Here is a 27990-nt window from a genome sequence, read left to right as displayed (position 1 = left end):
TAAGAAACAACTTTATTACACATTGTAATTATAAATATATGTATGTATTTCTGTGTCTGTCAAGCATTTAGTGAGTGAATAGAATTTGCTTCTTAAATGCATCCAAATGAAAATATATTTTTTTGTCTAGAATTACTGTTTTTGATTGTTTTATACAAAGTTCAATATAATGTATACTAATAATTAACAATTAATTAATTCCTTCTGAGGTTGAGTATTGCAGTTCAGGACTTTTCCTTTAAAAACCAGGTGGGGATTGGGTAAAAAATCCTGTGGGTAGGATATATTGAGTATGTGTTGAAATTACATAAGTGGTGGAACTTGTTTCTTAAATGAATTTCCTTTTTGAAATCATTGCTTAGGCTTGGAAGAAAAAGGTGACAGAATACAAAAATATGAACAAGACACATTCAAAGTATGTTGTGTGCCATGACTGAAAAGTTACTAATTTTTTTTTACCCTGACCTAGTACAACAGCTAGCTTGTCAGGGTTCCTTAAATACCATCCTTCTCTTTTATATACATCTTCAATCTCTTAATCCAGTTCTCTATAGGAATGATGTATACATTCTGTAAATGTCTCTTTGGTATTATGATAACTTTTTTTTTTTGTAAACAGGGAGTTTGCTTTTAACTTCAACTTTCAAGCTAAATCTCAGACGTGGCTATTTAGAAAGACCTCTTTTTTTAAGAATGAGAGGAGGAATTCTTTTTATTTATTTTACTTAATTCAGTTAATGAGATAAGATAAATTTTGCCCAGATGAATTCTATTAAGTAGTTTCATTGGTTAGTTAATGCTCTGTGTGTGGTGGTGGTGCTGGGGGTTGTTTTTCAGGTAAGTAAAATAGCCAAATATCTAGTAGGCAAACTTCTAAACCCAATTTTATGTTTTAGCATTTTGAATGATTACTCTAAATTACTATTGGCCAGATCTAATACTCTTTCATAATTATCTATTTAATAAAATTTGTGTTGTTCAGCATATTTTCTTTTCTGTTGTGTTCTTTTTCTTTTTCTTTCCTTCTTAGGGACATAGTTCTCAAACTACTTCAATATGAGGCATCAACAAATGTAGCAGACAACAAAGGTTATTTTCCTATTCATCTGGCTGCCTGGAAAGGAGATGTGGAAATTGTGAAGATTCTTATTCATCACGGACCATCACATTCCAGAGTCAATGAACAGGTGCACTTATCAAATGTTTTGCTCATGCTGTAATTTTTCCAGAGTTTTGCAAAGGCAAAGCCATATTGAAAAATTGATTATTTTTATCTTTACCGTGCCAAAGACCTTTCCACATCCGAATTTCCTAAAGGAGAGATTTGAAAAATTCTTTGGCATTTGGATATGATACACAAGCACTAAGTTGGGCATTTGTAAAGAGATTTTGTTATTGAGAAAATTCCATATAAAGGAAGTAGTTGTAGTATTTTTGCCTGTCTTATATAATCATCCATTTTATAGCTGTTGAATATTTAAAGATAGAAGAGAATTCGCATTTGTAATGAGAATTAGAGTGTTTCTTAATATAATTTTAAATGCTAAAACAATGAGGATAGTTATTATTTGTATAATGCTTTACCATTTACAGAGCACTTTCACAGTTAAGTACACTACTGTGAATCAAAATGCAAAATACACTCTATCCAGTTGCTAGTCATAATTAAGTTAAAAATTTTCTGTATATCTATACACCCCCCCCAAGTAAGTTGAGTAAACATAGCAGCACCATGATACTGACAGATAAAGTCAAGTATTTGTGAGTACATAATATCTACATTACACCTAACAGACATTTTAAAAAGAAATGCCATTCTCAGTATTCTAAACAGATAAGACCACAGATTCTAGAAAGTAAAATATGGTCCCCTAATACAGTATGATAACAAACATCTTGAGCTCTGCATGCCCCCTACTGTTCTCATTTTGTAAAACTATATTTGAAAACCAGCATGCAGTCCAGCAATTGAATTACAACCATGACATTAAGCTGCAGGTTGGCAGCTGTCCAATATCAATGCAAGTAGGTTATTGTAGGGCAAGCACATCTAATAAAGTACAATTAGCATATTGTTCAAATGGATACAGACTTTGCAGGCTTTCGACTGAAATTCAGACTAAAACATAAAAAGTAACAATACTTTAGCCAGCAAAAAGAAGAAAAATGCTTTTTTTTCCCCCCAAAAAAAATGAAATTGTTGAAAGGGCTAATCAGGAAAATCATTTTATTAATTGGAAAAGTACCTTATTAATATCTAGCACAATAAAAATTTCGATGTTTGCAGGTTACAAAAATGTCGAATTTTTAAAAAAGAGAATACACTCTATTTTTAAAAAGTGACAGATATGGCTATCTTTATCATCATATCATGCTAAAAGGAAATTTATGAGAATACTCTTCTGTTCCTCAGAAAACCAACAGTTAGATCATTTATGGAATGGGCCATCTGGTGGTTATTCTTAAAACTGTCTGAATGCTGGAAAGCAAGCCTGAAATGATAAAATGGAAAAACAAGCCAAGGTTAAACAGGAGAATGTTAGTTTTTATGAATAAGATGTTTTAAATGACATGAAAATAAGAAAAAACATATAGTATTTATATGTGAAAGTTAAAATTTTTAAAAGACATATAACTGTAATGCTATATTTTAAAGAGAAATACTTGTTTTGGGTAGTATTGAACACATAAATTAAATTATAAAATAAGTCTTTAAAAGGAGACTGGAATTCAAAGTTCTTTGTTCACTTCTATTGCTTTGTGTTGTGGTTTCTAATGGCAACAAGTTAAAAGTATCTTATGATTTTTAATATCACATTTTCAGTATTTTTGTTTCTTTGTTATCTGTATATTTCTTTAGTGCTGACATAGTTCTCCCATTCCATGCCATTTCTCTTAAAACTTTCTGATGTGGGAATTTTATTTTTATAGGTAACTTTTAGTTTTTGCTTGCCTTCCTGTCTGCCTGTCTTCCTTCCTTTTTCTTTTTTTCTTCTTTTTTTCCTTCTAAATGGGACAGAAATATTCTAGCTAAATATATACCTTTATGTATTTAAATAATAGAGGGAAGAAACAAAAATGATAACTAACATTTATTGAGACATATGATAAGCCAGGCACTGTTCTAAGTATTTTCATCTATAAAATGTTATTTGATTAATTCTCACAATAATCTTCTGAAGTGATATCATCACTCCTATTTTATAGATGAGAAATCAGGCTCAGTAAAGCTGAATAACTTGTCAAAGGCTACATGTTACTGAGTGACTAAAACAGAAACAGACTTGGACTCAGGTCTAACTCCAGAGCCCTCCACAGTAGCACGTTGGTATTGTTATCCTAAATCTACCACTGAATGGGTTGTTTCCTGTATGCCCGGCATTGTGCAGAGTACCTCATCTTTGTTATCTTGCTAAGCCCGAAAGCAGCCTGATGAGGTAGATGTTAATTATCATTCCTACTTTATACATGGGGATACAGCCTAAGAGACATTGAGTAACTTGACCATAGTATCACAATATGTATGATGTTAAAACTATACATCATAGTCAAGGCTTCATTCTGATTTCTAAAAGTATCTTTGGTTTCTAATGAAGCTTTCTTTAAAAATAATTCTATTTTACATTTTAATGTTTAAAGTTTATAAAGCATTTTCATATGTTATCTCTTTTGATTTATAAACTACACGGTAAGGTTTATAGGGAAGGTAATATCCTCATTGTACAGGTAAGTTTGGAGAGATAAAATGACTTACTTTCGTGGTGTGTTAGCACTTTACCTTAGGACCTGTTCACCATTCTATACTGCCCTAGAATTAGTGATAAATTTGGGGTGACATAATTTTGAAAAACAAAGTGTACCTTGATTATGGTTTTTATAATGGCCACATCCTTCCTATCTTATGCCAACTGATTTATTATTTCCTTTCTTCTGATGTTATGTAAGTTTCTATTTCTCTGTACTTTCATTTCTCCCCCCTTTCACCTACTCTTCCTTTTTTTTTCCCCTTTGTTTTAACATCAGAGCAAAAACCAGAAAAGCCTTATCTCAAATATATTACCTTTGCCATTCATCAAAACTCGAACCCAGCTCTTGTTAGATGTTTTACCTTGAAGCAAGATCTTTTGGTCAGTGGCTTTTGTCAGCCCATTTTGTTCCTCCATGCATTGTCTGGAAGTGTCCTAAGTTTTCAGAGAACATTAATTTGGTAAAAAGAAGGAATTCAAAACCTTTTAAGAATATTCTGTATAGACATGCTAGCAAATATTAATCACAGCATATTTATTTCAAATTAGATGTCTCGTGTTTTTTGAGACCACTAGTGAGTGTGGGTACAAGTCTATAATCATGCCTTTGTAAAGGTGCCACCAGTTGTGGTCTCCACTGATGTGATAGTCCAAGTATGTGTTGATTATGGATAAAATCTTTGAATGTTTTATCCTGAGTAGGTCTTGAATGATTGAAACAATTTCTCTTGAGATCTCAACAGTGCTAATTGGTGTTATTAGAAAAATTTTCAATTTTGTTCTTACAATTTCCGAGGCTAAGGGCTCTGGAAAAGTGGAGAGGCCTTTGAGGAATTGTTATTTCATAATTGGCCTTTCTGTTTTCTCAAAGAGGTGCAGTATTTTGAAAAATGAGATTGAATCTCTTTCGGACCAAGGGGAAATTTGGGTTGGTCAGGAGGCATATTTCTGTATTATATTTTCATGACATGAAGTAATAAGATTGGTTTTCTTATCAGGCTTATGAAACTTAGCCAGATAAGAAAATCAAGGAGTCTAAACCTATATGTAGACAGTCTTTATGAAAAAATTGATTATAGTAACACATTCAAACCAAGCACAAGACATGATCGAAGCACACCAATGATGGAAGAAACACCTGCAGCTGGGTTCCCATCTAATTAATCTTAACTTTCCATTGACTGTCTCCAAGGAGCAGGTTTTTCCTGTCTTTGACCTTCAAATGCTCTTTCTTGATACTTACTTGAAATATGAAGTAGTGAGAAGCCTCTCCTAGTGCTTTTTTGCCCTTGTCACTCTTCTTAAGTTTTTGAATCTTCCCTCTAGACTCTCAACTTATCTGCATTCTTCTATCATCCAGAGCAAGCCTGAGTTATTTTCTGGACTATTAAGATTTGTTTCAACTCTCCTTGTCCTTTAGTTTTGGTTAGAACAGCTATCTAACCAGCTACTTCCTATTCTAACTCAGTTGGTGTTTTTCTGAGCAGAATCTCTAGAAATTCTGCTTTCAGACCACTAATTTTCAGCTCTTCTTCATTGATGGTATAGCAACACATGGAAGGCAGCATGGTATAGTGGAAAGAGAATGGGTTTTGGATTTTGACAGATATAGGTTACAAAAGATCCTGATTCTGCCTGGATATGTAATTCAACCTATGTTTTAGTTTCCTTGTCCATGAAGTGAAGCTAATAATGTCAATCTTGTAGGATTGTTGTAAGAGTTACAAGAGAAAATAAAGAAAGTTTTTATTTTGCAACATGTGCACAGAGGGAAGTAAAACTCAGTGAAAATCAAGCAAGGGGAAGAGCAGGGAGGGGATAGGCAAAAACCTACCTGATGGGTACAACGAACACTATTTGGGTGATGGGCACACTTCACAGCCCTGGCTCAAGCATTACAAAAGTGATCCATGTAACCACAAACATTTGTATCCCTGTAATATTTTGAAATTAAAAAAATAAATGAAGACCACCAGAAATGATAACTACATGGACCAAAAAAAAAAAAAAAAAAAGTTTTATACTCAGGAAATGATAGCAGTAATAGTTGTTATTGTGGAAGGTGTTATGTGTGGTGGTTAAAAGCACCGACTTTGGGTCTAGGCTGCTTGGGTTCAAATCCTGGCTCCACCACTGAATGGCTATATAATCAAAGGCCAGTTATTCAACTACTCAGTGCCTCAGTTTCCTCATCTGTAGAATGAGGATAATGATATTAGTAGTATCTATCTCATGATGAGAATTATGTGAGTAAACATGAAATGAAACTGTGTCTGGTACATAATGCTAGCTGTGATGATGACTGATGGTGGCAGCCACTCTTTCTCTCCAGAACCCTCATTTAGGATCATTGCATTTTTGTTGCTAAAATTTCTGATTCATGTTTCTCCTGACTGACGCTTTTGCCTCCTGACATACCCATACCCCATCTATTTATATTATCTGCCTAAATGGTCTGAAGGGTCCATCTGCCTTGCAAATGGTTTCAGTTTTCTCTATCTTAACATTTTTTTTATCTTGCTAAATTTCTAGGAAAATCTCATTGATTTTCAAAGCTGCACATGTAGTACTGTGATGGTAGGTCTGCCTCTTCATCCATAGTTATGTTTCAGAAAGATAGTATTTTATCATGGGGCCAGAATGTCTTCCTTCTCTTTGCAAAAGAAACAATGATTTTTACTTATATGGAAAATCAAATGAAACTTAATCTGGGAAAGCGTTCTATAAATCTTCTAACATCAAGAATTTACCATCTCTACTGTCTTTTGGAAAGCCAGTCTATTAAAAGTATGCTGTAATTGTTATTAATCTCTGTCATTAGCAAATGTCACGGGGATGTGATGCACAGTGCAGATAGCACCGGCCATCTGGGCCCAGCAGGGCCACTGACAAAAGGGCGAAACTCATTTATCATTCTTGGAAGTTGGAATATATGATGCGTGGAAAAGTTTGATATTTTTCCTATTAAAGTGATAAAAATAAATTATGATACTTTTGATGTAACGAATGATACTCTATTAAACATAAAATTCAATTAGGCATACTTATTAAAATAGATAAATCTTAAACTCATATTGTCAAAGCATCTCAAGTTTTAAATCACTGTGTTTAGATTTTGATAACTAATTAAATTTATGAAAACATGCCTTTTTAAAAATCTTTGTCTTAAAACAGAACAATGAAAATGAAACTGCCCTACACTGCGCAGCTCAATATGGACACTCCGAAGTAGTTGCTGTTCTTCTAGAAGAGCTCACGGACCCTACGATTAGGAACAGTAAGCTCGAAACACCTTTGGACCTGGCGGCGCTCTACGGACGGCTTCGAGTGGTCAAAATGATCATCAGCGCACACCCGAACTTAATGAGCTGCAACACGCGAAAGCACACGCCCCTTCACCTCGCTGCACGCAATGGCCACAAAGCAGTCGTGCAGGTGCTGTTGGAGGCAGGAATGGATGTGAGCTGTCAAGTGAGTCTTCTTTTGTCTGTGTTTTACAAGTGATGATGCTCTTGCTTTGCTTTGAGATACAGATGTTAAAATCTATACATACAACTCTTTTAAGCAAATTGTCCACAGGTATTTTTATAACTACTACATTCAGGGTACTCTAAAACACAGGCTTTTGGAAGATAAACTATAAGGCATAATCTCTAACCTCATTCTAATTTGAGGGCTATCCACATGAAAAATTATTAGTGCGTGGCAGTTTTCTGTGGCCTCCTTAGTAATGTTTCCTTTCTCCCAGGATCTAGCACACAGCCTGACGTACGTTAGGAATTCAGTCAAAGTTTAATGAATGAGTGAATGAAACAAAACTCACTTTAACATTTTTGGGTATGTACTTTGTGTTTAGCATGTTCATACATTTGGAATTCAATTCTCACAGCTGTCCTGTGGGATTGAGAGCTATTAAGTTCCAGTTAAGAGATGAGGAATCAGATTCAAAGGCTTAAGAAATTTGCCTAAGGACATACAGCTGATAAAACTAGAATATGAATTTAGACTCACTGATTAAAGTCCAGGCCTCTTTCCACTATAATGTACTGTCTATACATAACTAATGAAAGAATGATCACTATGCCTAAGGGCAATTAGGAAAAATATTATTGCAGAGGTGTGATTTGAGTTCAGCTTTGGAGGAAGAATAGCTTTTGGAAGAAGAATTGAGATAGCTTTTGTTTCTCCACAAAGAAAGGGCAACCTACTTTTATTATCTGTCTTAAGTTAGCCCTAACTCTAGGGTTAGTCTGTTATTTATTTATTTATTATTCATTCATTGACCTACCTACCTCCCATTTTCTCCTTTTATGGTTGTGTCTTGGCTCCCAAGTTGGTAGCAGCATTCTTTCTCTTCCAAAGACCCTTTTGATTCCTGTCAGATTGTGACCTTCTCCCCTTATTACTAAGCTATCGCTGTATAACAAGCTATCTCAAAACTTAATGGTTTAACACAATAACTACTTACTTAGCTCATACATCTGGGATTGGTAATGTAGTCTAATCCCAGCTGAGTAGGTTTTCTGGTGTTGGCTGGTTTCTCTTGTGTGTAGGATCAACTCTAAGTCAGTTATACGTTTCTGTTTCAGAGGTTGGCTGGAAATTGTCTGGGGTGCTGGGTGAGACTGCCACATATCTGTCATGATTCAGCAGGTCAGCCTGGGCTCATTCACATGGCATATATGGTTCCAGGAGAGAGGAAAGAATTGTGCAAGGCTTCTTGGAGCATAGGCTTGGAACAAACACACCATCACTTCTGCCGTGTTGGGTTGGCCAAGCAAATCACAAAGACTACTCACATTCAAGGGGTGGGAGAGCAGACTCTACCTCTGGATTGGAAGAGGGTGTCAAGTGTAAAAGGGGTATGAATACCCAGAGGGAATAAATGTGGCCAATTTTGCAAACAATCTACACACTACAGGTAGAATTAGTGCTCAACTCTGGGGTTATTTTTCCTAGGAATTATTCAGATCCTTTCTCTCTAGGGTTTTCTTTATGAAATTTAAAAACATCTTAGGCCTTCCAATCTCATGTTTAAGACTGGCACTCTGAATTTTCTCTAGAGTTTTGCCTCTCTTATTTAGTTGTTTAGATATTTGTAATATCTTTTCTCAATTTCTTATGTATTCAACTTTGGCAGCCTTGCAAATAAACACAAGAATTTTTTTCTAACCCTCATATTAAGGGGAAAAAAGTCTCTCCCCTTAAAGGAGTATTGAAACATTAGGTAGATAAGTGTTTACTATTAGAGGTGACTCACAAAGTTACTTTCATAAAGGTTGTTTAATGATAAACTAGATGTTTATTGTCTAAATGTTGAATTTCTCTAATCTAGATTTACTTCTTTGATAACACTTCTGGAATATTCTAAACTTGGTTATATAGACTGCATTATCCTCAAAGACTTTCTCTATGACTGAGGTTAGTAAGCCTCTTGGTGTTCATGGTCAAGATCTTTTCATGTTTTGTACTAGATGACATGACCAGAAGGGAAAGAGTTTAGACATGCAGTTGTATAAGTGTATATGGTATATCTTTTTTGTGTGTAAAATGCTGTATTTTGTGCTTTTTGGAGAATAAAAAAATCAAAAAGATCTCTACCCCAAATTTGGTGAAGGAGACAAAAAATTTACAAGCATAACTCTTATATATGACATACAATAAATGTTAAAACAAAGAGCTAAGGAGATATAGTTGAGGAAGATACAGATTTTTTTTTTTTTTGAGACAGAGTCTCGCTTTGTTGCCCGGGCTAGAGTGAGTGCCATGGCGTCAGCCTAGCTCACAGCAACCTCAAACTCCTGGGCTTAAGCGATCCTACTGCCTCAGCCTCCCGAGTAGCTGGGACTACAGGCATGCGCCACCATGCCCGGCTAATTTTTTGTATATATATATTTTAGTTGTCCATATAATTTCTTTCTATTTTTAGTAGAGACGGGGTCTCGCTCTTGCTCAGGCTGGTCTCGAACTCCTGACCTCGAGCGATCCACCCGCCTCGGCCTCCCAGAGTGCTAGGATTACAGGCGTGAGCCACCGCGCCCGGCCGAAGATACAGATTTTAAGATGGAGAATATGGGAAGACATGGAAGGAAGTGACATTTGAAGAGGTTCTTGAAAATCCCATTGATTTTGATAACTTATGTCCCCTTTGTCATTTAGTTTGAGGAATCTTTCGATTTCCCTCTTAATTTCCTCAACCCAATCATCATTCAGCAATAGGTTGTTTAGTTTCCATGACTTTGTGTAGAGTTGAGTGTTTCTGTTGGAATTATTTCTAATTTTATTCCACTGTGGTCTGAGAAGATACATGATATAATTTCTATTTTTTCAGATTTGTTGAGACGTGTTTTGTGGCTGAGGGTATGATCAATCTTAGAGAATGTTCCACGTGATGATGAGAAGAACATATATTCAGTAGTTTTGGGGTAGAATGTTCTGTAAATGTCTGTTAGGCCCATTTTTTCTAGAGTTCCATTTAGGTCCATTTTTTTTTGTTTATTATCTGTTTGGAGGATCTGTCCCATTCTGTCAGTGGGGTGTTGAAGTCCCTGGCTGTTACGATGCTGCTGTTTATCACTTTGTTTGGATCTGGTAGGGTTCGCTTTATGAATCTGGGCATGCCTGTATTAGGTGCATAAATATTTAGGGTTATTATGTCTTCTTGTTGAATTGCTCCCTTTACCATAATATAATGACCATCTTTTTCTTTCTTTACTATTGTTGCTTTGAAATCTATGTTATCTGATATGAGAATGGCTACTTCAGCTTCCTTTTGGTTTTCATGGAATATTGTTTTCCATCCCTTCACCTTGAGTCTGAATGAGTGGTATAGTTTAGATGTATTTACTGGAGACAGCAGAACTTGATTTGTATTTTTTTTATCTATTCAGTGAGCCGTTATCTCTTGAGTGGGGAATTTAAGTTGTTTGCATTTATTGAAAGAAATTGATAAGTGGGGTGGATTTCTGTTCATCCCATTGAGTAGAACCTTACTGTTTTTGTTTTACCTCTTGAGCCATTGTACTATCTGGGCTCTGAACTTTAGCTTTTGGATGATTTTACATTGGTGGGTGTCTATTGTACTGATTGATGTATAATGCAGATCTGAGTACTTCCTGCAGGGCAGGTCTGGTCTTGATAAATTCCTTGAGTGTTTGCTTGTCTGAGAAGGTCTTTATTTCTCCCTCATATAAGAAACTTAGTTTTGCAGGATACAAAATTCTAGGTGGGACATTATTCTGTTTGACAAAACTGAGAATGGGACCCCAATCCCTTCTGGCCTGTAAGGTCTCAGCTGAGAAGTCTGCAGTTAGTCTGATGAGTTTTCCTTTGTAAGTTACCAGATGTTTTCACCTTACAGCTCGTAGGAGTTCCTCCTTCATGTTAACTTTGGCCAGTCTGATGACTGTGTGTCGTGGTGCTTGCCTCTTTGGGATGAATCTCCCTGGAGTCTGTTGAGCTTCTCGTACCTGGATTTCTAAATTTCTAGTAAGACCAGAAAGTTTTCCTCAATTATTCCCTCAAATAGATTTTTCCAACTCTTGTGTATTTTCTTCTTCATCTTCAGCGATGCCTGTGATTTTTATGTTAGGCCTATTTACATAATTCCATATTTGCTGTAGGCTTTGTTTGTTCCTCTTATTTCTCTGTTCTTGTCTTTGACTGACTTGTTTGCCAAATGAAGAGTAAAAAATCAAGCTCTGTCTCAACATGTAATTTGGATGTATCCTAACTGACTACATGTGGGCAGCTCTTCAGCTGGTAACCAGGCTTGGTCAATTCTGTTTTAAAATGCCTCCTGCATTTATCTCATTGTGTCCATTCCTGCTGTTACCACTTGATCCAAGCCTTTGTTCAAATCCAAAATTTTTTAATATCAAGTAGTTTTTTTTTTAATTTTTAATTTTTTTCTTTCAGCATATTACAGGGGTACAAATGTTTAGGTTACAAATATTGCCTTTTCCCCACCCAAGTCAGAACTTCAAGCATGTACATCCCCCAGACGGTGCACACCACACCCATTAGGTGTGTATATATCCATCCCCTCTTCCCCCCTCCCATCTTCCTGATACCCGATTAATGTTATTACTATCAACTTAAGTGTTGATCAGTTAATACCAATTTGATGGTGAGTACATGTGGTGCTTGTTTTTCCATTCTTGTGATACTTCACTTAGGAGAATGGGCTCTAGCTCTATCTAGGATAATACAAGGGATGCCATATCACCATTGTTTCTTTGTGGCAGAGTAGAACTCCATGATATACATATACCACATTTTATGAATCCACTCATGTATTGATGGGCTCTTGGGTTGTTTCCACATCTTTGCAATTGTGAATGGTTCTGCTATAAATATTCTAGTGCAGATGTCTTTTTTATAGACATCTATAAAATATTCTTTGGGTATATGCCCAGAAATGGGATTGCTGGATCAAATGGTAGTTCTACTTGTAGCTCTTTGAGGTATCTCCATATTACTTTCCATAGAGGTTGTACTAGTTTGCAGTCCCACCAGCAGTGTATGAGTGTTCCTTTCTCTCTGCATCCACACCAACATTTATTGTCAATGTCAAGTAGTTTGTTGGTATTTTCACTGGCTGAGAGTGAACAATGGCAGCCAGTCAGTAACCATAAACAGTTTCAGTGGATTTAATATTCATTAAATTGCTCTAGTTAAACAATTGGACTTAGGAGTCTTAGAGATAATCCCATTTGATAAATTATAATAATGTGTTTTTAGACTTTGATTACATTCAAGTTACTGTGAGTAAATTAAATTTATAGATGGCTTTGGATGATCTTGTCTTTTTCTTATAATAGCATATGTTTCTTCAGTGTAGCATTTGTGTTAGTCTTTTCTCTAGAAGTCTTGCTTTCTGCTTCATGTCTCTGAACAATTTTAAATTATAACACATATTTGAACTAGTAAATAATTTAATACCTGTTTGGGCAAATGCCATATTGTATTTATTTATAAACCCTTTAGTCTTTTAAGATTCCTTATTAAAGAGAATCAATCATGTTAAGGTATTAAGAGAGTAAGGTCAAATTGGCAATTTTCTCTTGAAATTAGCAATTATTTCTGTGGATTTTGAACTCGATTTTAGGTAACCAGGTAGTGACGATGCTGTATTATGCTTAGTGATTTAACTGTGTGTGTTATAAGTTTCTCTTATTGAAATTAGAGGAGTTGAAGAACTAACATAATATTAAGCCAATTAGACTTCATATAAGTATTAAAGGGAACGAAAGTAAAATTACAGAAAATTAATAAAGAGCACAAGTTTACCCGCTAGGGGCTGTTAAGATGCAAAGCTGAGTAAGGTACAGTGTTTGCTCTCAAAGGCTTACAATGGCAGGAGAAATAAAATATGTGCATAAATGGATAGGTTACTTTATCCATTATGATCCATTTACTCTCTGACTTCCCTAGATGATAATTTCACAACTTCTCTCCTCTCCATACTTCAACACCTCCTTCTCTTTTTATCTCACTTTGATCATGACTTTGCTTTTATTTCACTGAGAAAACAGAAGCAGTCACAGATTTCCACCATCACATTTGCCAATGTACGTGTATCTGCTCTCCTTCCTGATGCTTTATATGAACCTTTTAGGTTTATATCTAAGCTAACTCCTCTCCCTGTGCTTCAGATCCTATCCCTTTCTGTCTGTTGGGATACCTCGCTCTGGCAAATATTCTCTCTCTCTAATACCATCAGTTTTTCTTTCTCAACTGTATCCTTCTCATAGGGACATAAAGATGTTGTGATTTTTCCCACCTTTAAAAGAACCTCTCTCTTGATCCCCCATTTTCCTTCTAGTTACCATCACCTTTCTCTGCTCCCCTTTATAGAAACATATTTAGAAAGGCTTGTTTTACTCATTGCTATCAAACTCCTTTCCTCCATTCTCTCTTGAAGCCACTCCAACTCCCTTATTCTAAAAGTCCTCGTTTTTTCCTTTCGCCAAGGTGTCCGGTGACGGCTATATTGTTAGACCCAACAGATGATCCTTGTTCCTCAACTTACTTACATCATCAGCATTGACAAAGTTGATCCTTCCCTCTTGTTTGAACTACTTTTTTCTTTTGACCTCTGAGATGCTGCTCTTTTGGTTCTCATTCAGTTCACTGATGGCTTCTTCTTGAAGACGATGCTAGGGAAGCTCTGCCTGATGCTGTAAGTTAGCCTGGGAAGCTCTGTTCCACGTGTCTATTATCTTCCTCCTGGGACTAGCCCGGGTGTGGCCTAAGCACAGGGAGCAAGCCCCACTGAGCAAGCATATTTTGGGCCTCTGTTTGCCTCATGTTGGCTACCATCCATTGACTAAAGCAAGTTACAAAACCAAGTCTCAAATCAAAGGGTGGAGAAATAACTCCACTCATGTGAGTGGTAAGAACTGCAAAGTCATATCAAATGACATATAAAAGGAGGGGGCGGTAGTGTAATCTTTCACATGTGAGTTTTAGGGGTACACAAACATTCAGTCCATAACAGACCCCTTCAGTCTATTTTCAACAAAGCAGCCAGAAGTGATCCCATTAAGTTAAGTCAGGTCATTTCACTTTTCTGCCTAAAATCCTCCATTGGTTTCCCATCTCACACAGAGCAAAAGCCAAAGTTCTTACAGTGGCTGACAGGGTCTTCTATGGCCTGGTTCCATTATCTCTCTGAAGCCTCCTCCTATTACTCTTTGTCCTTTTTCACTCAGCTTCAGCCACACTGGCCTCCTTGGTCTTGTTGGAACGCTCTGTGTCCTGCCTTGAGGTCTTTGTCTTATTAGCCACAGGACTTCCTCCCCTGCTTTCCTCCTGTGTCTGCTCAAATGTCACCGTAATGGGGTCACCTTCATTGACCAGTCTTACTCACCACCCCAGCAATTCCCTTTCTCTTACTTTTAAATGAAACCTGGCTTCTCTGTAAGGATGTCCTATCCCCCGACCCTGGCCTTCTCAGGCACTATGCTTTACGAACAGGAAAGTTTGTTTCCTATGCTCAGGGAGTTGATAGACTGTAGGGATGACAGAAAATAAACACGCATACAAACACAAAAATTACAAATTGCAGTTAAGCATTGTAAAGGAAACAAATTAGCTGCTGCGATTGAGGCCGAAGGGTCAGAGGTGGTTTCTCTTTGGGGCTAGCCTCAGAGAAGTGAGAGATGAAGCCGTGGAATAAAAGAGCTTACAAGAAAGAGAATGTAGGGAGAGAGAAGAGGCTAAATAAAAGAATATTTGGGTAGTTTCTGGAAAAAGTGGTCTTTAAAGAAGTTACAAGAGGAATGCCAAAACAGCACAATTTCATACAATAAATTCACCCATTCACCATATATTTATTGAGTGCCTGCTGTGTACGAGGCATTGCTTGCCATGTGCCAGAGGATATAACAGTAACAAAATTAGATAAAAATTGTGCATGAAAGAAGGAAGATGATTCTTCATAAAGTGTGGAGTAAAGAAAAGTGAGATATGGGATAGAAGCTTGAAGTGATAGTGGTTTCATAGGAAGTTTCTTTTATTGTTTATTTAGTTTCTGGGTAGTGGAAAGGCATGTATGTTTATGGAGAAATATTGCATCGAAGATGCAAAAGGTGAAGATACCTGATAAGCAGAATTCAAGAAGCAGCAGAACATGATAGAATAAAGAACACAAGTGGAGAATTAGCTTTAATGAGGGGAAAAAGATGCTGCTCCCTTTGAGATACAAGTGAAGGAAGAGAGGACAGGTAGAGACAGAGGCTTCAAGTCCCTAGTTAAATAGGAGGAGAAGTCTCTTTTCGAATGGGAGGAATGTTATTTCTGAATTATTTGAAGACACATCATATTTATCTTGTGCCATTCCCCCCCCTAGTTTAAACCCTCTCATAACCTTCAGCTGTTCTTCATATGATGTTTTTCTAGGTTCTTTATTGTTTGGGAACCTCTTCTTTGGACACATTCTAATCTGTCAACAGCACTGTAAAAGCTAAATACCTATAGTTGAACACAGTGCTCTAGATACAGTCTAGCTAATGCAGGCTACAAAAGAACTACTGCCTCCCAACTTGTTACATCCTGTGTTTGTTGACAAAGGCTAGGATGTTGTTATATTTTAAGTTCTTTTTTTTATTCTAAGAGATGCCCACGTGGCTAATTGTACCAGTCAAGGTACCAGGGGATTTTACTCCTGAGTTAAATACCATTTTCTAGTTGTCTTTTCTTCCTGTATCTCCATCAAGTTTGTCTTTATTCACTGATTGTTACTTCTTACGATAGTTATGGGTTTTGCTTGTCATGGTTTTATGCTACCAATGCTATTTTCTCTGCTGAGCATCACCACAATCACACTTTATATCTTGTCATCATTACTTTCTATATTTTCTCCTTTAATCAAGAAGTGTTCTTCCTTTATCTGGTCATTCTCTTTAGCAGGCTTCAGGAGGTTATGGTTGTAGTGTTAAGTTTAGAAGGGGAGCCAGTGTAGCCAAGCTCTGATATCTTCCCATCCCTTTTCTATCTGCTGTTTTGGCACTTTGGTGGATTAGGTAAACCTAAGAGGCATTTAAAAACACCTAGAAATTCTGGATAAAATACAACAAACATCCCTTTAAATGCACAATTGAGCTTCCACAGAAGTCATGAAAATACAAAAGGTCAAAAATAAAAAGGAACCTAAGACCCAGGGCTGTAAATATGAACATCCTCTTCTCTCCCTCTTTCCTGCTACTTATCTTGTTTTTCTCGGCTTTGGTGTTACTGAGGCTTGACTTGAATAGACATTTCCAATCGATGAGAGAATTTCTTTGCTCTTGTGAGCAATTCAGTTATTGACGTTAACATAACATATATATCATCTCTGTTCTTCTGACTCAGCTGTTTTCATCACTACTGTGTTCAGAGGGTTTTTTTGTTTTTGTTTTTTTCCCTAAAAGGAACTAAGATGTTGTATGCTTCATCTCTGGTTGCTAGATAAATCTTGAAGTGTTTTTGTATTTTCAACTGCATGATTGTCTATTTTGGAAATTATGTTTATTTTAAAGGATTAACTTAAATAAAATGGAGAAGTTTGATCCATAGGAAAAGCAGGACTGAAATCCCAGGGGCGGGAGGATTTGGGTTCACCTGGTTGAATGTTATTTCTTTGTATACATTCTCTTTGCTTGTTGAATATTTTGGACTGAATATTTCATGAGAATACAGGTTTTCAAGGTCTGGCCTTTTATAGGGTTGTGAATTTGAGGCAGAGTGCTGAGATATACAGAACAGTGCTAGTCTGAGTGAGGATATTAGATGCTGACTCTATCTAGGGTGTGATAAACTGCAGGGTACATGATTTTAAAAAAAGCTTGTTTTGTACCTTTGCAAAATACTCTTGAAATTTTCTAATCTCTGATGAAAATAATGAAATTATTATAGAATAAACCTATGTTTGGAAAAGTCCAGAGGTTTGACTTATGTAAATTGTAAACTATTTGTGATCAACACTGTGAGCAATAAATGGTTCCTGGTACCACCGTTTACCGTAGAATTACGAGAACAAGCCATTCCATCTTGGCCGTTCTCATGTTCTCTTACCAAAGAAGCTAATTATATCAAACCTTGGATTTGTAAAAATGGGTTCATTTTTACAGGCTAAAAATATGTTTACCATCTACTAATGTTTCCTATTTTTATTTTATTCTGTGTCTTCTTATTCATTGTATGAAAACACTAGTTTCATTTATCATAGCATTTTTATCTTAGCATAATGTAGAGATATAAATGTATGTAATTTTTAAATATTTACATCATTGAAGGTATTTTTTGAAATAGGTTTTCTAATTGCTTTTTTCGTAGCACTATTAATGATAATAGTTGTCACTTTAATGAAACACTTTAGAAATCTTATTTGTTGTATGTTTATCTTATTTAACCTTCTCAATAACTCTATTAGGTTTTTAATTTTTTCTTATTTACAGTATACATGAATTTTCAATGATATTAAGTGATTGTCCCAAAGTTATATAGCCACTAAAAGCCAAGCTGCCACTGGAACCCAGGTTTTCTACATCTGCTTCCTCCAGAAAGAGAATTGTTTGTTTATGGTAGAGGTTGTGTGTTTTCACCGTCTAGAATACAGCGGTACCCCGTTACCCACGGTTTTGCTTTCCACAGTTTCAGTTACCTGTAGTCAACCATGGTCCAAAAATATTAAATGGAAAATTCCAGAAATAAATAAATTCATAAGTTTTAAATTTCATGCTGTTCTGAGTAGTGTGATGAAATCTCTTGCCATCCTGATTCATCCTGCCTGGGACATGAATCATCCCTTACCCTGCATATCCATGCTGTAGACGCCACCAGCCCGTTAGTCACTTAGTGGCCCACTCAGTTATCAGATTGACCGTCATGGCATCACAGCACTTGCGTTCAAGTGACCCTTTTTTATAAAATTGTATGCTGAGGTTACTAAGATCTATGGTAAGAATGAATCTTCTATCTGTGAAGAATGACAAATTTATACTGGTTTTGCTGTGGCACCTTAAACTGCAAAAGTTAGGCCACAGTGCATGATGACTGCTTAGTAAGATGGAAAGGGCCCTACATTTGTGGGTGGAAGACTTGAATAGAAACACGTTCTAACTGATGGCAGTTGGATTCAGTACTATCTCCAGTTTCAGGAATCTACTGGGGGTCTTGGAACATATCCTCTGGAGCTAAAGGGGGACTACTGTAGTCTTTTTTTGGTGTCTGCGGTACCCATTATCCTTTATCAAAATATGTAGGAAACCAAATTGGTGTAAAAAGTAGACATTGTTAGATTTTAAAATAGTTTGTTTAGACTTAGCTTTATGTTAACCATTCTCTTTACTCACCCATACTTCTTGCATCTCAGATCCTTTTTTGAATTATATCTTATAGAAGTTCTTTCACTAAGGGTCTATAGTAACCCCTGATTTTTAATCTGTCTGAAAATATTTTTATTTTGCCCTCATTCTTAGAAGATAGTTTGGCTGGATGTAGAATGCCAGGTTGAGAGTACTTCTCTTGACACATGAAGGTATACTTTCTTCTGGCTTTATTATTTTAGTTGAGAAGTCAGCTGTTGATGTAATTATTATTTGTTTTTAGACAATTATTTTTTTCTCTTGGGGTATTTTTAAGTATTTTTATCTTAGGTGCTTTGTAGTTTCACTGTGATATGTCCAGTATATATTCATTTATCTTTTTTTTTCATATATATATTCATTTATCTTGCTTGGTGGTCCTGGAACTTATTATTGATATCAATTCTGAAAAAGTTCTTAGCCATTGACTATTACCTCTACCATATCTTTCTGGAACTCTGCTTAGACGTATGTTGAATCTTATTCTATCCTGTCTTTTACATTTTCTATCTCTTATTTCTTTTTATTGCAGTATATACTTTAAAAATCTATCATCAAGTTCAATACCCTTTTCTTTAGCTGTATCTTATATGTTATTAAACCCATTAATTTTCAATTTCACATCAGGTCAATTTTGATAATCCTCTTGTTCTTTAGTCATATTGGGCATCTTCTAGTTCTTTCATTTTATTAATCACATATGTTTTATATTCTGTAGCCGACGATTACAATATGTGAAGCTTTTGTGGGTTTTATTCTTTTGTATTTTTGTTTCTACTAATCCTTGCTCATGGTGGCTTGTTTCCTTTCATGTTCAATGATTTCTAATTTTTAATTCGTATTTCTTAGAGCTTTATCTGTTGGAATTCTTAGAAGCCAGTTGTATTTTTTCCAGATAGGACTTATGTCTGCTTCTGCTAAGCATTTATATCTGCCTGTAGTACTATTAATACAAACCCAGGCCCACTTTATTCTACATTTGGCCCAGCATCTGGGGTTCATAGAGAGTATATTTTTTTGCCCCATACTCACCATGTGAGTGTAAAATTGTGGTTAGGATTTCTTAGGGTGATTCATTTCCTTTATTCTACTCCACTTAGAGCTAAGACCTAGATAGACATTGTTTCTTCTTCTGTGCAACATGGTTTTTTTTTTTTTTTTTTTTAATTTTTTTTTTTTATTTTCAGTTTTCACTGAGGATGTTGTTCTTTGGAGATTTTAGAGCTGTGCAGGGGTCCCTGATCTAGCCTCCTGCCCCTCCCACTCTCACTTTGAGTGGTTGGTGAAAGCCCTTGGGGAGACTAGTCTACCGGGGCAGATTCCCTAGAACAAATACCTGTTCCATTGCTAACCCCCTAGGTTTATAATTTCTTTCCCCATCAGGCTCTGAGGAATTCTATTACTTTTCCCTTTCAGCCCTGTATTAAAGATATTATTTAGCTTATTTTTAGAATAAAGTACACTGTATGGGAAGGGTTTTTCCAACATCAACATCAAGTCCAAAATTTTGCAAAAAGTGGAAGGGAATCGAATTCGTAATCAGAAAGTTGGTTGAAAAACAGAATGAAAATGAGCAGAATTAGATTATTAAAAGGGAAATTTCTCAAAGAATGGAAAAAAGAAAATGTTCAAACCTACATTGAAGTATTTTTTTAAAACACTGCATAAGTTTCCAGTTTTTTTCCTTCAGCATGATGCTGTATATTTGTGAAATTATTTTTTATTTCCATTTTTATCAATATCTGTACATATCATGCCAGTCACATCATAATTCAAGCTCATTTCACTGGTTCCTTCCTGAAGATACATTCAGATCACATTGATAGATACTTGGTATTCCTCAAGACTCCTCAACAATGCACTTAGAAACTGTTTTAGGTTGGGTTAATTATACAATAGACTGTTAGTAATTAAAGAAGTTTTTACATTGTATATTATTTTATAGTGATACTTCTATTATAGTTTGAGATTAGAATTCCACATTAGAGATCACTTTTAGTATAAGGGAACAGAATTGCCATATTGGCACTATTCAATTTAAAGCATATGTGTACACACACACACACACGCACACACACACACATTGAGAACCTGCTGACATTTGTTAGATTCTTGAGAGAAGGAAAAAAATGAAAAAAAGAATAATACAACCCCCAAACAAACCCTAACATTTGTATAGCTCAAAAACTATCCTCTTTGAAATCTTCCTTGAAGGCAGAATCAATCTCATCCTGTACTACTCACAAATTCTCCTTCTTTTCCATCCTATCTTCCTCCCTCCACCTTTTGCCCTCAAAAAAATTCCTGAACATCTACATTTTAAAGTACTTTGCTAGGCATTGGGGATAAAATGGTGAAAAAAATAGATGTGGCCTACATTTCCACTGCACTTGCAGCTTATTATGGGGAACAGACAATCACATAAAGTTGTATTGTGGTATCATGAGTGCTGTGATACGGAAGATATGGATTGGTGTGGAACACACAGGAAAAGCACTAAACTTCAAGGGCCAGCGGTGCCTTCCTTAGTGAAATTATATGAAGCTAAGATTCAACATATAGTGTAGGTCAGTGGTTCTCTAAGCATACTTTTTAGACCTTCAATATTACATGGGAACTTGTTAGAAATGGAAATTTTCAGGCCTAATCTCAGGCTACCAAATCAGAAACTCTAAGGATGAAGCCCAGAAGTCTGTGTTTTAACAAGCTCTCCAGGTGATACTGATTCATGCTGCAGATTAACTAGTGGTGCAGGTGATGGCCAGATCGAAAGGGGCCGGAGTTAGGTTCAGCCAGGCAGAGGGAACCAGCCTTGGAGACCCCTGGGGAAGAAAACAGAGAATGACACTAATATGAAAGAGTTCAGCATGCCTGGAAAAGGGTGTGCGGGCTGGGAGAGGGTTGTGGCAGGTAGGATGGATGGAGAGAAGAGAAAAGCAGAAAGAAGGTCATCTGGGTTTTGTAAGACACATTAAATTGTTTTTTTTGTTTTTAAATTAAATTTATTTTTATTATTTTAATTAACACATAATAATTGTATATATTTAGAGGTGCAGAGTGATATTTCAATACCTATATACAATATATAATGATCGAATCAGGGTCATTAGCATATCACTTCAAACATTGATCGTTTCTTTGTGTTGGGAATATTTAGAATCCTCTCTTCTGGCTATTTGAAAATAAACGATAAATTATGGTTTTCTGTAGTCCCCCTACAGGGCTATGGAACACTGGAACTTATTCCTCCTATCTGGCTGTAATTTTGTATCCATTAACCAACCTCTCCCATTCTCCTCTCCCCTGCTGTCTCCAGCCTCTAATAACCATAATTCTACTCTTTCCTTCTAGGGCCTCAACGTTTTTTAGCTCCCAGATATGAGTGAGAACATGTATTTATCTTTCTTCTGTGCCTGGCTTGTTTCACTTAGCATAATATCCTCCAGGCTTATCCACGTTGCTGTGAATGATGGGATTTCATTCTTTTTAATGGCTACATTAAATGGTTTAGATTTCATTTATCATGAATATTTACAGACAGTCCCCAACTTACAATGATTTCACTTAACAGCATTTTGACTTTATAATGTGAAAGTGTCGCCATTTTGATGTACTTCGAATTTTGATCTTTTCCCAGGCTAGCGATATACTGTACATGAGATATTCAACACTTTATCATAAAATAGGCTTTGTGTTAGATGATTTTGCCACACCATAGGCTAAGGTAAGTGTTCTGAGAACTTTTAAAGTAAGCTAGGCAAAGCTGTGATACTCAATCGGTTAGGTGTATTAAATGCATTTTCAATTTACAATGGGTATAATCAGGATGTAATCCCATTGTAAGTCGAGGAGCATCTGTATTTCATATAATTTGTTTCCGCTAATAGAATGTGAATATATGAGGGCCAGGATGATATTTGCATACCTGAGAACATCCTTCAACTATTCTTGGCATATAATTGGTGTTTAATAAATGCATGCTGATTAAACTTGTTGAATAATCACAAAAGCCTTGTGAGGTAGGCATTACAATTCTTATTTTATAATTAAGGACAGCCAAGGCTAAGAGAAGCTGAACAAATGGCTATTCAGAAACAGGTGTTTTAGAAACCCAAGGATTTTGGTTTTAGAATCTTTTCTTTATTCTATATTACCTTTCTGTTGAGGAATGCTGAGATTACAGAAAATATGTATGAATACATAAAATAACAGAATTTGTAACTTGTAAGTATTCTAAATGCAACTATGCTTTCTTTTTCCTTTTTTCTTTTCTTTTTTTTTCAGACAGAAAAGGGGAGTGCACTTCATGAAGCAGCTTTGTTTGGAAAGGTGGATGTTGTACGAGTTCTGTTAGAAACAGGTAACTATCATGATTCTCCATGGAGCTTATCCGGCCAAATACCATTTCTATTTCAGTAGACAAAGAAAAATGACACAGTTCTGTTCACAAATCACCCTTCTTGCCTCTGCTCCAAGTTGCAGATATGTATTCATATTATGTAGAATTGAGCTTCAGTGTTTAGATAAAATTGATATAAATGTGCACCCTTCCTTTACTCAATAGATGTTTTAGTAAAAAGCTCTTGGAAATTACAATTTTCTACTTTTAAATCACATTTAAATACACTAGGGAAGCTACCAAAAGGAAAAGGAGATCTCTACCTTCTACAAGAGGGAAGAATTGATCCCTGAGAAGTTATGATAATTGCTTGGTTTATTAAAGAACATACCTTCCCCAGGTTTTTATATTGTGAACTATGGCAAACAGAGACTTGAGTTCCCTCTGCTTAAGGTAAATTCTTCTATTAATAGTTACTTCATTAATTGAGTAGCTATTGTTTGTAGTCTACAGTGACTTATTTTAAAGGGAACCTTTTAAAGGGAATGCTTTGAAGGAACAATAAATTAGGCTTATTTATCTTCATATGTATATTCTGATCGAAATGAAGTAAAATGGGAGCTGAGGTCAGATTCTTTTTAACATCAAAAGGCATGGGTACAAATTCATACTTGTAAACAATTGATGTGAGTCTTTCGTGTTATGGACTATAGTGCGTTTATTTTCCTCTGTAAAAAAAATGAAAAACACTGGAAAACTATTGTGATTATGCTTATACAAAGTTAAAATTTCATGCATATTTAACTTTGACATGCAATGCAGTGATATAACAAATCATTTGAGGCAACCAATTAAATATGTGCTGGTCAAATGTCCCTACACAAATTCAAGTGTACATTTAATAATCTTATGATGAACTAATATTTGGGACCAGAACCTGTAAAGTGGCTTTGTTTGCAGTTAGGGATTTGGAAAGTTCATAAACAATTTTAAGGCAGTGAAAATCTATTTGCTACATTAAAATAAGTTCTTTAATACAATAAACATTTTCAGAACTAATGTAATAGCAAAGATGTTTCATATACACCCACAAATAAGTTTGTTCACCAGGAAGATAATGAATGTGACTGACATTGAATACAATCTTGCATAAATAAATATTGTGATTTTGTATTTGGACAAGTTAAAAAAAGTTTTTAAAAATCATGCTTTTTCAACTTTTGTGAATAAGTGTTCTAAGACTGTTCTTACATTACTCACATGGTATGTGCTTATAATTTATTAAGTATTTTTACCATACTATACAGAATATATAAATCACATGATGATTATAGTTTAGGAATTCACATTCTAAATCAATAATATAGTGTGTCTTTTTCTTTCAGGAATTGATGCTAACATAAAGGATAGCTTAGGTAGAACTGTTTTAGACATTCTGAAGGAACATCCATCTCAGAAATCTCTCCAGATTGCAACACTCTTACAAGGTAAATAGTATTGAGTGATGGATGAATTTGCCTTATAGTCAAGAATAAATTAAAACTGTTAGAGTTTTCTTTTGGGTTTTGAGTTAGTCTTTACTTTTGAATGAATTTGTTATTTTCATTTTTTTTTCTGGTAGATGTTTAAACTAAATAATAATACTTTTTAATTTTTTTAACTACTCAGTACACTATTTTTAAAAAGTTAAAGTATTTATTCTCTTACATAATATTAAAAAATCTTTTTAAAACCCATGTAGTAAATGTGCAGTTATGAGCTTGAGTTAAGGCTATAAAGTGGTGATGATTATTATCTTACATTTGAATAATACTTTAAGAGTTTTCAGGGATTTGCTATTATTTTGTCTGAACTTCTGTGACTATGAAGTAGATAAGTTAGATATTATTCTCCTTTTTGCATATAAGAGAAACTGAAGCTTTGAGGGATTAGGCGATTTGCTCACAGTCATATATCCTAGTCTAAGTGGCAGAGCTCATACATAAATGCTGGATTCACTACAATAACAAAACTTGTATTTAGCCAAAAACAGATTATTTCCTTCCTAATCCAGTAGTGTGAGATTATTCAGTTTTGTTTGCCAGGCTTTGTTTTTGATAAAGGTCGTTTAAGTACATTTGTAGTTAGTGACAATCGTTGGCTTTACCGTTATCTAGGTACTACTTTTTTATTTGCAGGATTACATACTTCCCTATTTGACCTACAACTTTTCTAAAATATTTAGATTTAAATGCTTTCTCTTTTTTGTTTGGTGATTAGGCCTGCATTTAGCTTATTACCTTAAAACTTCAGATGTTCTTTTTCTCCTTTCTAGTTAGCTCCTACACTGTTCAGCAGTGATCATCTCCCACAGTTGTTACAGATAGGCTGCAGGTATAACAGAGAGGGGAGGTGGGACAGATTTCATTAAGTGTCAGTTGGGAAGTTGAAGAACAACATTGTTCTGCAGGGAGAAAAATAAATTAAAACCAAGTCAGCAGGGAACATGCAGATACAGTAGTCAACTAAGGCCAAAGAGGGGTGAAAAGGGTAGACACACAACAGGACGGCATTATTCTCTCTTCTCTATTTCCAAAACCTTTCAGGGAAGTTCCCAAAAGACCAGGCCCCTACAATTGTCTTGTCAATAAAGAAATTAATTGCAAGTCAAATGCATAGAGAGACAAATCCAAGCATGGCTATTTATATTAATTCAAATTATAATCAAGTTGAATAAAAGATAATAGTGGCACATGCCATTTTTATGTCTTCTCCCTCTAGGCACTTTGTATTTCATATTGGACTTTTGCCTCTAACTGAACTTTACAAAAACTGAAACTTTTGCATAATGTGTCTTTTGGGAGAAGCAAAATAAATGTCATTCATTAAAAAAGAGGCATGACATAATGATAGACTTTTTTTTAACATACTGCATTGGGTCAACTTAGATGAAAATGTTGTTATATAGGAGTAACTATCTTTGTTCTCTTAAATGGTCAAGATTCATCAGGCATGTCAATTTGTGATAGAGTATATGGGACATCTTTGGATTTTTCTTATTACTGAAAATTTCAGAATGTGAACCCATTATCTGTATTCTTTGCACTCCTGGATTTCAAGTCACTGGTACATTTTAAATCTAGTGAAAAAGTTTGTTATAGAAATAAAGCTGATCTATAGTAGATAAAATTACTATTTTATGAAATTACTATTCAATTTACATAATTATTACCCGGTTCAAAAATTTTGAGGATAGAATCCCATAGGTTGCTTTCTTTTCCTAGTTGCATTTGCCTAGTAGCATTGCCCTTTGGTAGAAACTATTTGAATGGTAAGAGGACACAATTGATTGGCATGAGAGTACAAACTTTCTTAATTGGATTTTAAGAAAAAGGTTCCTTCTGAATAAAGAAGTACAAGCAAAAGATCCCTGTGAAAAGGCACTTGTTGATTTAATCTTTTATGTGGAGGCTACACACTAGCCACTTTTGAGCTGGATGCTTTTGGCAGGTAACAGATATGTTTTGTTTATATCACACATTTTTTGGCCCACACTGTGTTTCCATAAAAATTGAATTAGCCTTTAACATTTAAAAATCTGCATTTCAGCTAAAACTCTGGAGTTTTGGCTTTTCAAAAAATACAGGCTTTCATTTTATTTCATTGATGAACTTTAGATGAGTCATCGGCTCTTTGATTAAACGTGCTCTTCGAGGCTGAGTGTTGGTTGACATTGATCTCTGCATTCAGATACTGTTTCCTTGTTCCAGATCTGTCTGGCCTTGCCACTTATTAGCTGTATGAATGTGGACAAGTTAATATACTCCTCCTTTAGTTGTCATCTTTAAAACTGAGATAGTAAGAGTGTGTGTGCCATAATTTTTTAAGGATTAGATGAAATAATTTGTATCAAATACTTAGAACAATGCTGGGCTCAAAGTAAGGAATATTTAAGTTTTAGCTGTTATTATTATTATGTCTTTATCAAAATTGGAAAAATGAAAGGTAGGCTGAGCATAGGATATTACTTCAAGCATAATGGGAATGAATGTTATTTCTTTGTAGAAATAAAATTTAGTATGCAAATTATGTTTATCTTGCAAGATTACAACACCATTGTAAAATTAAACTTACCCAATTTCATTCATTTATGTTACCTGACTGTTTGTTGTAGCCATCTGAATTTGACATTCCTGTCTTAGGGATCAAGTCTGTTCAAAGCATCTTTGAGAGTTTTAAATCTTCAGATAGAAAATATTTAAGGAGACCAAGGAGGTTATAGTATCTTCAACAGGTGAATTTAATTTTAAGGAAAGAATGTGATAAGTTTAGTTTTCAGAAGAAAGAGGTTCATGAGTTTATCCCAAAGTATTTTTTGTTGTTGCTGTTTTTTTCTTTTCTTTTTTGAGATATTCTCACTCTGTCGTCCCAGCTAGAGGCTAGAGTGCAGCAGTATCATGATAGCTCACTGCAACCTCAAACTCCTGGGTTCAAGTGACCCTCCTGTCTCAACCTCCTAAGTTGCTGGGGCCACAGGCATGCTCCACTGCACCCAGATAATTTTTCTGTTTTTAGGAGAGAGGGGTCTCGCTGAGCTCCAGCTGTCTTCCCACCTCGGCCTCTCAGAATGTTAGGATTACAGGTGTGAGCCACTGTGCCTGGCTCTGTTGTTGTTTTTTGTAATTTGTGTTTTTTGAAACTAAGAAACTTTAAGTAAATAGCTCGTCATGAAGTTCTTTAAAAAACTTAGGATATATTTAGGATATGAGAAGAATAAATGAAAAAACAGAGCAACAGATGTAATGCATAATGTTTAGTTATTGGTTTTAAAATAAATGAATTCAGGTATATAATCTCAAAAACGTATATATACACAGAATATTTAGAAGGCGTGGGAAGACCAACAGTCCTCGAAGAACATGTACCGGAAGATACAACACAAGAAACACAGGTTTCATCTTCAGCTGAGTCTCCTTCCCAAAAGACCAAAAGTGAGTAGCTAAATGTGAAGCCTTTGAAACTATGCTAGACTTTATGTACAAATTTGTCCTGTATGTATAAAAAGGCTAGCAGTTGT

At 35.4% G+C, this 27990-nt stretch overlaps 1 protein-coding gene across 6 annotated transcripts in view; it reads left to right on the top strand.

Annotated features, from left to right (window-relative positions):
• ANKS1B (ankyrin repeat and sterile alpha motif domain containing 1B) overlaps positions 1–27990 on the top strand; it is a 967677-nt gene that overhangs the window by 135384 nt on the left and 804303 nt on the right. For all 6 annotated transcript variants that reach the window (XM_069490549.1, XM_069490547.1, XM_069490546.1 and 3 more), the window contains exons 3-7: positions 1031–1187; positions 6921–7217; positions 22880–22955; positions 24320–24421; positions 27791–27904. In XM_069490549.1, coding sequence (XP_069346650.1) covers positions 1031–1187; positions 6921–7217; positions 22880–22955; positions 24320–24421; positions 27791–27904 — 746 coding nt within the window. The remainder of the gene's footprint in view (positions 1–1030; positions 1188–6920; positions 7218–22879; positions 22956–24319; positions 24422–27790; positions 27905–27990) is intronic.

This window comes from Eulemur rufifrons, chromosome 16 (genome assembly GCF_041146395.1).
Source record: "Eulemur rufifrons isolate Redbay chromosome 16, OSU_ERuf_1, whole genome shotgun sequence".
In the NCBI taxonomy this organism is placed as follows: domain Eukaryota; kingdom Metazoa; phylum Chordata; class Mammalia; order Primates; family Lemuridae; genus Eulemur; species Eulemur rufifrons.
This window is presented reverse-complemented; position numbering and strand designations above follow the sequence as displayed.